Source organism: Podarcis vaucheri, assembly GCF_965113315.1.
Source record: "Podarcis vaucheri genome assembly, chromosome: 4".
Taxonomy (NCBI): domain Eukaryota; kingdom Metazoa; phylum Chordata; class Lepidosauria; order Squamata; family Lacertidae; genus Podarcis; species Podarcis vaucheri.
The window spans coordinates 1625925-1638574 of NC_138762.1; the positions used below are offsets into that span (position 1 = coordinate 1625925).

The 12650-nt window shown below is 47.9% G+C and overlaps 2 protein-coding genes across 2 annotated transcripts in view; one reads left to right on the top strand and one right to left on the bottom strand.

Moving 5' to 3' along the window:
- LOC309530381 (uncharacterized protein) overlaps nt 1-10449 on the top strand; it is a gene marked incomplete at its 3' end in the record, with an annotated part of 54276 nt that extends 43827 nt beyond the window's left edge. The window contains exons 2-5 of the mRNA XM_082219309.1: nt 2985-3066; nt 3886-3968; nt 4357-4483; nt 9038-10449. Coding sequence (XP_082075435.1) covers nt 2985-3066; nt 3886-3968; nt 4357-4483; nt 9038-10449 — 1704 coding nt within the window. The remainder of the gene's footprint in view (nt 1-2984; nt 3067-3885; nt 3969-4356; nt 4484-9037) is intronic.
- LOC309530284 (uncharacterized protein) overlaps nt 1-12650 on the bottom strand; it is a 435057-nt gene that overhangs the window by 332089 nt on the left and 90318 nt on the right. The gene's annotated exons all lie outside the window — the stretch shown is intronic.

Genomic DNA, 12650 nt, shown 5'->3' on the forward strand with positions numbered 1-12650 from the left:
TGGGATCTGGTGAGTCTCCTCTCTCTCTGGGATCTGGGGAGTCTCCTCTCTCTTTCTGGGATCTGGTGAGTCTCCTCTCTCTCTGGGATCTGGGGAGTCTCCTCTCTCTCTCTGGGATCTGGTGAGTCTCCTCTCTCTCTGGGATCTGGGGAGTCTCCTCTCTCTTTCTGGGATCTGGTGAGTCTCCTCTCTCTCTGGGATCTGGGGAGTCTCCTCTCTCTTTCTGGGATCTGGTGAGTCTCCTCTCTCTCTGGGATCTGGGGAGTCTCCTCTCTCTCTCTGGGATCTGGTGAGTCTCCTCTCTCTCTGGGATCTGGGGAGTCTCCTCTCTCTCTCTGGGATCTGGTGAGTCTCCTCTCTCTCTGGGATCTGGGGAGTCTCCTCTCTCTTTCTGGGATCTGGTGAGTCTCCTCTCTCTCTGGGATCTGGGGAGTCTCCTCTCTCTTTCTGGGATCTGGTGAGTCTCCTCTCTCTCTGGGATCTGGGGAGTCTCCTCTCTCTTTCTGGGATCTGGTGAGTCTCCTCTCTCTCTGGGATCTGGGGAGTCTCCTCTCTCTCTCTGGGATCTGGTGAGTCTCCTCTCTCTCTGGGATCTGGGGAGTCTCCTCTCTCTTTCTGGGATCTGGTGAGTCTCCTCTCTCTCTGGGATCTGGGGAGTCTCCTCTCTCTCTGGGATCTGGGGAGTCTCCTCTCTCTTTCTGGGATCTGGTGAGTCTCCTCTCTCTCTGGGATCTGGGGAGTCTCCTCTCTCTTTCTGGGATCTGGTGAGTCTCCTCTCTCTCTGGGATCTGGTGGGGGTCCCAGGGCTGCAGCAGGGGAGGGGGCCGGGGGGGCCTGATCAGGGAGGGGCCAGGTCTGCCACGCTCTCCTTCCTGCAGATCAGAGGATCCCGAAATCATTTGACCCTCCGCCCCCCCCTTCAGAAAAAATCTCCCTTCTTCACACAAAGGAGTCCCTGGGACTTTGACTCTGTGTGACGTCGCTCAGCCTCATTGCACAACAGAGGGAACATGTGCAAATGGTTTCCCAAAGCTGGACGAGGAGGTGGACTAGCCCCCCCCCCCAGAAAAAAGGGTGGGAGAGAGAGGCCAGGAGTAAAGAGAGGGATCCCAGTTTCCCAGAGTCTGGCTGCTGCATTGCATCCCAGTTTCCCAGTGTCTCCCAGGGCAGCTCCCCACGGAGGCCACGGCAGCAATCCCCTCGCACCCAGAGCAGGGCATCCCAGGACCACATCCTCTCTCTCCCAAAGGGATTGTTGCTGGCAAAGCAGCCGGAAATGGGCGCTGCTACTCCCTGAGCCTCCAGGGACCTTGGCATCAAGGGCTGTGCGTGTGTTAAGCCATCTAAGAGAATAATCATAATAAATTACCCGCCTAAATTTCAAGGCAGGTGTCTTTGGCCCCACCCACTTGGCCCTCAGGGGGTTGACTAGATACATACCTGGCCCTCAGAGCAAAGAAAAAGGGACCCCACCCCAGGAGTCTGTCTTGAGAACAGCAGAGGGTCCAAGTGCAAGAAAAGGAGACAGAAGCAGGGGAGTGGGGGTGGGGGGAGCAACTCCTGAGGACCCCCAAATGAGGACCCCCACTAGAGCCAGGCATCCATTTTTCACAAGATACAAATGACTCCCTTGTCAGTCAGTTCTGACTTCTTGCATTGATTGGAAGGCAGGAGCAAGCAGGCTGATTAAAGGTAAAGGTAAAGGTACCCCTGCCCGTACAGGCCAGTCGTGTCCGACTCTGGGGTTGCGCGCCCATCTCGCTTAAGAGGCTGGGGGCCAGCGCTGTCCGGAGACACTTCCGAGTCACATGGCCAGCGTGACAAGCTGCATCTGGCGAGCCAGCACAGCACACGGAAATGCCGTTTACCTTCCCGCTAGTAAGCGGTCCCAATTTATCTACTTGCACCCGGGGGGTGCTTTCGAACTGCTAGGTTCGCAGGTGCTGGAACCGAGCAATGGGAGCGCTCCCCGCCGCAGGGATTTGAACCGCCGACCTGACGATTGCCAAGTCCTAGGCACTGAGCTTTTACCCACAGTGTCACCAGGCTGATTAATCACCCACAAATCCCTTCCGTTGCCTCCACATTTTGCATTGCAATATTCCTTATAGGAGAACTAGAGGCTGCTTTCTCTTTCTCCTCTTTTTAAAGAAGATCTCTCATGGTTTGGGCTGTGGTGCCATCCAGCCCTGGTTCCTAGCAAGACTCATCCATGCTTCCTTACGGATTCTGTTGTTTCTTCTGACCTACAGATTCTGTAACAGAACAATGTATTTGCTTTTTAGGATTTGCTAGAGCTTCTCATTCAGACGGACAGAACTTGGCAGAAGACCAAAGGGTTCCTTCCGATCTCTCAGAGGCTTCCTGAGAGCACAGATGGATGAGCAAGACTCAGCTGGCCCTGAAGCAGGAAGAGGCCATGCCATCCAAACTGGGAGCAGTGGGGGATTCTGGGAAAACTCTGTGCTGAAGATCCTGGGTGAGGAGGACACCCTCCGCTCAGAGGTGCAGAGCCAGCAGTTGAGGCAGTTCTGCTGCCAGGAGGCCAAAGGACCCCGAGAGCTTTGCAGCCGACTCTACCACTTTTGCCACCAGTGGCTGAAGCCAGAAAGGCACACGAAAGCTGAGATGCTGGACCTGGTGATCTTGGAGCAGTTCCTGGCTGTCCTTCCCCCGGAGATGGAGAGCTGGGTGAGGGACTGTGGAGCGGAGACCAGTTCCCAGGCGGTGGCCCTGGCCGAAGGTTTCCTCCTGAGTCAGGCAGAGGAGAGAGAGGAGGCAGAGAGAAAGCAGGTGAGAGAGACTTTCCTCTGGATACTCCCAAGGGGCTCCAAACAGGATGGAGAACATCCTATAATGCTCTAATGTTGGCCCATTCTTTCTCTGGGAATGAGATCTAACACCCTTAAAGTATCTGTCTTTGCGTTCTCTTTCTAATATTTCTCACCTTTCATTACTGTTTTGAATCCTTGTTGTTCTTTCAGAAAAGGGATCATTTTGCAGAAATGGACCTGGATTCCTGTGAGGCAGAGAGGCCTCCGTTGGACACCAGAGAGAGGCCACTGGGTAAGGAGGAAGGTGGCTTTTCTCCATTTGGTCTTGTTCTGTTGGTTTTCCAGCTCATCTGAGGGTTCTTTTCATCTTGTTTTGGGGAGAACAGTTGGGAACAAGGGTTCAGAGGAAGGGAGAAGTATTTCTGTACAACTAACATATGAAATGGGCACAAACGTCCAAATGTTCTTAGCAGGTGTGGCTGCCTTTGAAGGTGACCCGGAAACTGCAATTAATCCAGAATGCGGCAACTAGATTGGTGACTGGGAGTGGCCGCCGGGACCACATAACACCGGTTCTGAGAGATCTGCATTGGCTCCCAGTACGTTTCTGAGCACAATTCAAAGTATTGGTGCTGACCTTTAAAGCCCTAAATGGCCTCAGTCCTGTATACCTGAAGGAGAGTCTCCATCCCCATCGTTCTGCCCGGACACTGAGGTCCAGCTCCGAGGCACTTCTGGTGGTTCCCTCATTGCGAGAAGTGAGGCTACAGGGAACCAGACAGAGGGCCTTCTCAGTAGTGGCGCCCACCCTGTGGAACACCCTCCCTTCAGATGTGAAGGAAATAAGCAGCTATCTTCTCTTTAAAAGACATCTGAAGGCAGCCCTGTTCAGGGCAGTTTTTAATATTTAACGCTGTACTGTTTTTAACACTTGATTGGGAGCCGCCCAGAGTAGCTGGGGAGACTCAGCCAGATGGGCGGGGTATAAATAATAAATTCTTCTTCTTCTTCTTCTTCTTCTTCAAGGCCCATCTGCAGTTAGAGATGCCCTATTTCACCTGTGAGAGAAGCAGGCATTCCTGGCATCCTGCTTACTTTTTTTCTCTTGCAGGTGACAGAATGATGCCGGCAAGACCTCCTGATCCATCTTTTCATGGGGGCAGAAGGGAAGCAGTGGCTGTGGAACCAGATCAGGTCAGGAGAAGCTGCCTTGTGGGAACAGAGGCTGAGAGATGGAGCAATGGAGGAGCAAAGGCAGGCTGCACAATGGTGCACTATTTGATCCCTTGCCAGAAACCCCAGAGAGGAGGGGAGTTAGAAAGCTGTGGGGAACCAGGGGCCTTCATTCTCAGCAACTGCTTTTGTGAAGGAAGAGGCTCAGGGATGAGCTGCTCTTCTCATTAGGCCTGAAACTCAGCCAAGTCTGTGAACATCGTGCTCTTGCTGATAAAGAGTTAACTCTTAAAAAGAGTTAACCCACTTAAAAAAAACACAGCCATTAACAGGAAGGAAAGAACAGAGCATTGTGTAGCAGATCATATTGATCCTGTCTCAGAGGAGGACATTTCCCTTTTTCTTTTAGGGTCCAGTGTGCTTTGAAGATGTCACTGTTCATTTCACGAACGAGGAGTGGGCGTTGCTGGATCCTGACCAGAGAGCTCTGCATAAGCACGTCATGGAGGAGATTTGTGGGATCGTAGCCTCTCTTGGTAAGGCTCCCTGTGGGATCGTCCTATCTGCATGGAAATTTAAAAAATACCTCCGTGTGACAAACCTCATATATTTCCACAGAGCTCAACAGTGCCCCCCACAACACCAGGGAACCTAACACCCCCACAGTAAACCGTAAATAGCATTTCCCCCCCCGTGGAAAGTCTTTGTCCAGTTCTGCCTTTTTATACCATGATTCAGCTGGTCTGAACTGCCCAGGCATCTTAAATGTCAGCTTCAGAGTTGTTAGGAAAGATAAGTAGCTTCTGTCAGGTTTTCTGTTTTTGTTTTTACTGCTATCAGTCTTGGGTTGACCAGAGAGAGAAATGACACTAGAGATGGAGGGGATGCCATGACTGGGCCAAACAACATCTGCCCCAGAGAAGAGCCAGGCTGATTGAATCTCAGGTAGTAGTAGCAGTGATGATAATAATAGTAATAGTAATAATTTATATTTATCCCCTGCCCATCTGACTGGGTTGACCCTGGCCACTCTGGGCAGCTTCCAACACATATAAAAACATGAAACATTAATAATAACAATCTGATCCAATATGAAAAGTACAATAACTTTTAAAAGAACAACGTATATCAAACACAGCAACATTCAACTATCCATCTGACTCTAATTATAAATATGTTGGTTAATGACAAACCACAAAGGTAATGAACATACACCCAGGTCTCTTCAGTTCTTCCTCTACTACAAATTTATTTATTTCATTTCTATACCGCCCTATACTTGAAGGTCTCAGGGCAGTTCATATAAATTATCAAATACATAAAATCAGAACAAAAACAACAACCCGATTAACCCCCCCCAAAAAAGAGCCATTATATTTTTTTTGCAAAAAAATTATTCGTTTTTACAATATCAATGACAAACAAAAACACAAAACATAACAAACATAAATCATAACCTTATTGAATATAACGGTTATTTACTTTGTAAAACGACTTCCTTGTTTCCCCTTAGTTGAATTTCATTGCATATCCTTATAACGGTTTTCCAAATCCCAATTTTGATACCCTTTAAATTAAACATTAACATCTTTAAATCTTCTCCTTCTTGTACTAAACATATTATTTTATCAGTTAACATAAATACAATCCTAAGCCCATTAAGTATCTGGAAGCTATTTCCAGTTAGTTTAGCTTAACAAATTTAGCTAAATAATCATTAAATTTCTTCCATTCTTCGTGGTGTTCCTCCTCCTTCTGGTCGCAGACTCTTCCAGTTAGATCGGCTAGCTCCATAAAATCCATCATCTTCATCTGCCATTCTTCTACTGTTGGTAATTCTTGAGTTTTCCACTTTTTAGCTAACAAAATACAAGCCGCAGTTGTGGCATACAAGAATTTCTTGATAAAAAAAATTCCTTCCAGTAGCACCTTAAAGACCAACTAAGTTAGTTCTTGGTATGAGCTTTCGTGTGCATGCACACTTCTTCAGATACACTGTGTATCTTCAGATTCAGATTCTTCAGATTCTTCAGTGTATCTGAAGAAGTGTGCATGCACACGAAAGCTCATACCAAGAACTAACTTAGTTGGTCTTTAAGGTGCTACTGGAAGGAATTTTTTTATTTTGACTATGGCAGACCAACACGGCTACCTATCTGTAACAAGAATTTCTTGGGCAATTCCAAACCTGTTATTCCAAGAAGAAAGGCCTCTGGTTTCTTTATAAATGCATATTTCAACATTTTTTCCAATTCATTATAAATCTTTCCCCAGAAGTCTTTCACCTTGGGGCAGGTCCACCACATATGAAAGAATGTTCCTTCCTTTTACATTTCCAACATGTATTATCACAATTATGATACACCTTTGCTAATTTTACAGGAGTCAAATACCATCTATACATCATCTTCATAATATTTTCCTTTAACAAAGTACATGTGGTGAACTTAACCCCTTTCTTCCACAATCTTTCCCAGTCCTCAAACATTATATTATGTCCTAAATCTCTTGCCCACCAAAAAGAGCCATTATAGGATATAGATCAAGTCAGGCAAAGGTCTGGTTAAAAAGGAACATTTTTGACTGTATAATGAAGGCGGCAGGCATACTTCCCTGGGGAGAGCATTCCACAGATGGGGAGCCACTGTAGAGAAGGCCCCGTTCTCATGTTGCCACCCTCCGGACCTCTTGAGGAGGAGGCAGACGCAGGAGGACCTCAGAAGATGATCTCCGGGTCTGGGTGGGTTCATATGGAAAGAGGCAGTCCTAGAGGTATTGCGGTCCTGAGCCGTTTAAGGCTTTATAGTTCAAAACCAGCACTTTGAATTGGGCCTGGAAACTAATTGGTAGCCAGTGCTCCAGTGAGCAACCCGGCCCCTGAATTCTGCACTAGCTGAAGTTTCTGATCTGTCCTCAGAGGCAGCACTACTTGCAACGCATTGTAGTAATCTAACCTTGAGGTTACCAAAGCATAGACAACAGCAGTTAGGCTATCCCTGTCCAGATAGGGGCGTAGCTGGGCCACCAGCCTAAGGTGATAGAAGACACTCCAGACCACCGAGGCCACCTGAGCCTCAAGCGACAGCAAAGGATCTAGGAGGACCCCAAAGCTACGAACCTACTCCTTCAGGGGCAGTGTAACCCCATCCAGAGCAGGTAACCTCCCAGCCATCCTGTCTAGGGAACCACCCACTAACAGTGCCTCAGTCTTATCTGGATTGAGCTTCAGTTTGTTGGCTCTCATCCAGCCCATTACCGAGGCAAGACACTGGTCCAGCACTTCCACTGCATCACCTGCAGATATAAAGGAGAAACAGCTGAGTATCATCCACATACTGCTGACAATGCACTCCAAAGTCCAGATACCACCACCCAGCAGTCAAATAGGACTGAGCCCTGCGGAACCCCACATTGAAGGCTCCATGGGGCTGAAAAGCATTCCACAAGCAACACCCTCTGGGAGTGACCATCCAAGTAGGACTGGAACCACTGCAAAGTGGTGCCACCCACTCCTAATTTGGAGAGTCGCTCCAGAAGGATACCATGGTTGATGGTATTGAAAGCCGCTGAGAGGTCGAGAAGAATTAACAGGGATATGTTCTCATGTCTCTCCCGACAGAGGTCATCATACAGGGTGACCAAAGCAGTGCAAACAAGTCAAAGTGCAAACAAGTCAAAGTGAGCTACCATTGGTTTATCACCTCCTTAGGGCCAGCCTGTAACAGTCCCTGTACAACCCAGAAAAGCTCTGCCAGACAACCTGAGGATGCAATGGAGGCAGCAAAGTTTGCCTTTGCTACCTTCACTGCCACTAGGTAGACTTGATAATGAGCCCTTACCAGTGTTTGGTTGCACTCTTTCGGATCTTTCCTCCACTTGCATTCAAGACGTCTCCCAGCTTGTTTCCGCGCTCTGAGCTCTGGAGTATACCAGGGAGCCAATGAGGCTCCACCAAGTGGGAGAGGGTACTCAGGGGTGATCGTGTCAATAGCCCAAGCCATTCGGGTGCTGCAGAGGTTGACCAGGGCTTCGACAGGAACACCAGTCATATCAGCTGGAAAAACCCCCAGAGCTGTTTGGAATTCTACTGGATCCATCAGCCTCTGAGGGCAGACCTTCCTAATAGGTCCCCGCCTCTATGGAGGGGGGAAGGTGCTGATATTCTAAATCTCAACAGGAAGTGATCTGACCATGACAAGGGACTGATGTCCATGTCCCCCACTTTCAGATCACACTCTTCCTGCCCAGTCAAGAAAACAAGGTCCAGTGTGTGGCCTGCCTTGTGCATTGGGCCAGAGACATGTTGTGACAGCCCCATAGTTGTCATGTCAGCCATGAAGTCCTGATCTACCCCGAGGCAGCTGCCTTAGCATGGGTGTTGAAGTCTCCCAGAACCAGCAGTCTGGGAGTCCTCAACACCGCCTCTGAGACCAGTTCTGTCAGCTCAGGCAGGGAGACTGTTGGGCAGCGAGTCGGGCGGTAAACCAGCAGAATCCCTAATCTGTCCCGATTACACAACGCCAGGAACACACACTCTAGATCCCCCCCCCAATGGACAGGAGCCTGGAGATAGAGAATCTCTATTGATCACAGAAACTCCCCCCTCCCTGACCCCTGAGTCTGGGCTGATGCTGTACTGAGTACTCAGGTGGGCACAACTAGGTGAGACCAACTCCACCATGTTCATCCACCCAGGTCTCAGTGATACAGGCCAGATCAGCCTCCTCAACCATAATCAAATTGTGGATGAGGGTGATTATAATCTGGGCCGACCTGGTGTTCAACAGCAGCAGTGCAGACCCAAGGGCTGGTTGATACAACAACCCCAATTCCCTGGGTTGGAGGAGGGGCTGGCACACGGCAGAGTCACTAACTGCCTGGGCCATGTGCCCCTTACCCGGCCTGTTCCTCCTCCCACGCCTTACCTCCCCCAACCCAGAACCACTATAATTGGGACTCCCCTTCTCCTCTCCTCCCAGGCACATCCCACCCTTGAGGCCCAATTAAAAAACCCATTTAATTAGCATTCTTCCATAATTGAGGGCTCCATTTGTTCCTGAGGCTCTAATCCCTTTTTGTCTCCATTGCAGATTCTGAAGAATTGGAAATCAAGAAAAAGTGTGACCACAGCAAAATCCCCAGAGAGGAGAAGCCACGTAAACATTTGGTGTGTGGAGAGAGCTGCAGTCAGAGCTCCCATTCCACTTCCCATCAAAGAATTCTCAATGGAAAGAAAGCCTATCAGTGTGTGGAATGCGGAGAGAGCTTCAGGAAGACCTCTGATCTCACTTGCCATCAGAGAATTCATACAGGGGAGAAACCCTATCACTGCAGGGAATGTGGAAAGAGCTTCAGTCAGAGGGGCCATCTCACTTCCCATCAACTAATTCATACAGGGGAGAAACCCTATCAGTGTGTAGAATGTGGAAAGAGCTTCAGTACAAGCTCCAATCTCACTTCCCATCAACTAATTCATACAGGAGAGAAACCCTATCAGTGTGTGGAATGTGGAAGGAGCTTCAGTCAGAGTGGCCATCTCACTTCGCATCAAAGAACACATACAGGGGAGAAACCCTATCAGTGTATGGAATGTGGAAAGAGCTTCAGTACGAGCTCCCTTCTCAATTCACATCAACTAATTCATACAGGAGAGAAACCCTATCAGTGCTTGGAATGTGGAAAATCCTTCAGGAAGAGAGGCCACCTCACGTCCCATCAACTAGTTCATACAGGAGAAAAACCCTATCAATGCTTGGAATGTGGAAAGAGCTTCAGTAGGAGCTCCCTTCTCAATTCCCATCAACTAATTCATACAGTGGAAAAACCCTATCAGTGCTTGGAATGTGGAAAGAGTTTTAATCAGAGTGGCCATTTCACTTCCCATAAAATAATTCATACAGGGGAGAAACCCTATCAGTGTGTGGAATGTGGGAAAAGCTTCAGTACGAGCTCCCTTCTCAATTCCCATCAACTAATTCATATAGAGGAGAAACCCTATCAGTGCATGGAATGTGGAAAGACTTTCAGGAAGAGAGGCCATCTCACTTCCCATCAAGTAATTCATACAGGGGAAAAACCCTATCACTGCCTGGAATGTGGAAAGAGCTTCAGTAGGAGCTCCAATCTCACTTCCCATCAAAGACTTCATACAGGGGAGAGACCCTATCGGTGCATGGAATGTGGAAAGAGCTTCAGTAGGAGCTCTGATCTTACTTCCCATCAAAGAATTCATACAGGGGAGAAACCCTATCAGTGTGTGGAATGTGGAAAGAGCTTCCGTGACAAGAAGATTCTCTCTTCTCATCAACTAATTCATACAGGGGAGAAACCCTATCAGTGTGTGGAATGTGGAAAGAGCTTCAGGAGCAGCTCCTCTCTCACTTCCCATCAAAGAATTCACACAGGGGAGAAACCCTATCAGTGCAGGGAATGTGGAAAGAGCTTCCGCAAGAGTCACCATCTCACTTCCCATCAAAGAATTCATACGGGAGAAGCCATTTAATTTATTGGATGTGGATAAAGCTTCTGGAAGAGCTCCTCTCTTGGTTCCCATCAAAGAATTCATACGCAAGGTGGAAAACCCCTTCATTATACAGCTTTAGGGTCCAGTGTAATGCAACCCTTTCCGCTGTGTGAAACCTCTGGCTACTAGTCTAGCCTTGTACTGTGGTTCTCCTGTCACTGTGGGTTTAATTCTGTAAACCTAACTACAGCTCACTGCCTGCTTGCCTTCGGGCTGCTTCATGGTGGAGAACACACCTAGAGACCTCATTGAGTTCATCTCTTTCTCCATTGCCTCTTGCCATTTCCTGGCTTCTGCTTCAGGCAACTGTTGAACTTCCTCAAAACTCTCTAGTTCTCATTGCACCAACCCAACCCATACACTGGTGACTTTGAACCTCTCAGGCAGATTACCTTTTGTGGTGTGTGCAGAACACCTTGGAACCACACCAGAAGCCCCCTCTGACCCACTGGGGCCAGCTAGTGTGTCCTTGGCATCAGAAGACTCCCCCTCTGACTTACTGCATCTTCTGAACTTAACTGGACTGGTGGGAGATGTTGGTGCACTCTGAGGCTCTTTACAGCCTTTGGAGATGCCCTTTCCTGCTCCTGGTCAGGGACCTGATCCTCAGCAGGTTCAGTTACTAACTCTCCCTCCTCAGCAGAGTCAGGCAGACTCTCTGAGAGAATATCTGGATTCCCATGGATGCGTGTCCACCTGCTTTGCTCATGAAACTCAGCACTCCTGCTGACTAGAACCTTTGACTGATTGCCTTCTGGATAGGCAAATCTCCACCCCTTTGTCCCTGGCTTATACCCACAAAAGATCATTTTCCGGGACCTGGGTCCACCCTTTCTGTGTTTGGCCTTTGGCACAAGGACCCAAGCCTTGCACCCAAACACACAGAAGAAATGTACCTTTGGTTTCTTACCATGCAACAGAAAATAGGGTGTGTCCCTTACAACAGAGTTGTAAGAATGATTCAGAGTGAAATTCGCCATCTTCCAAGCTTCTGCCCAGAAGCGTTGTGGTAAGCCTGAGTCAAAAAGCAGTGCTTCCACCGCTTCCTGAAGCATTCGGTTCCGCCTTTCTGCCATCCTGTTCTCCTGTGGTGAGTGCAGAACCGTCAACCTGTGACGTATCCCTTTCTGGCGAAAGTAATTCTTCAACGCAGACCCAGTGAACTCCCCACCCAATCTGATTGGATTCTGCAGACCCTCAATGAGAATTGGAGTTCAACTGCAGTGACCCACTCCCTCAGCATGGTGGCAGCCTTACCCTTTTCTTTCAGAGGTATCACCCAACCATTTCTAGAGTAATCATCTGTCAGGGTCAAAACATGTTTAGCCCCACTCAGACTTGCAACAGGCATAAGGCAAAAATATCTGCATGAACCAACTCAAAAGGTTTTGTGGTTATCCTGTCAGACCTAGGATAACTGCATGTTTTTGCCTTTGCCTTCTCACATGCTCTGCAATCCAGGAACTTAGCACATGACTTCATTTTGCATCCCTCAGTGCACCCTGGAATTTTCTTGACATATCCCCAACTGCAGTGGGACATCCTCCTGTGCCACAAATGATGACACATATTGTGAGTGGGAAGACTATATGGGACTGGCTGAAATGACCGGCAGAATCCGTGACCAGGGGAAAGAGACGGCGGATGAAGACTGGAAGAAATTTAAAATATATCTTAAGAAACATTGTAAAATTAATGAATGTTAAAATGTTGAAGTTTTTGAAAAAAAGGGGATTACAGCTGCAAAAGATTAAGTAAAGGGAAAGAATAAGGGAAAATTGGATAAAATTAAGGGAGAGGATTTGCTGAAACAAATTTAGAAATTGGGATGCAGAAAGGGGAGGTATGGGGAAGTCAGTGAAGTAAGGTTTAAGAAATAAGGATTTGAAATTATACATGTTTGTTTATGTGTTTGTTTGTTTTTATTGTGTTATGTTTGTGTTATAAAAATTGTGAAAAACTAATAAAAAAATTTATTTTAAAAGAAAAAACATATTGTGAGTGGGAATGTTAGCACGCTGCGCCTGTGCTGACTCAGTGTTTCCCTTACCTGCTTGAGGCGTTTCCAGAACAAATAGCCTGTTCTGACATTCAACAGTTGTCAGCCCTCTCTTGGAACCATTCGGCAAGTGAGACTGTTTTTCCAATGGAAACAGCTCTGCAGTTCTGCATTTGGACAC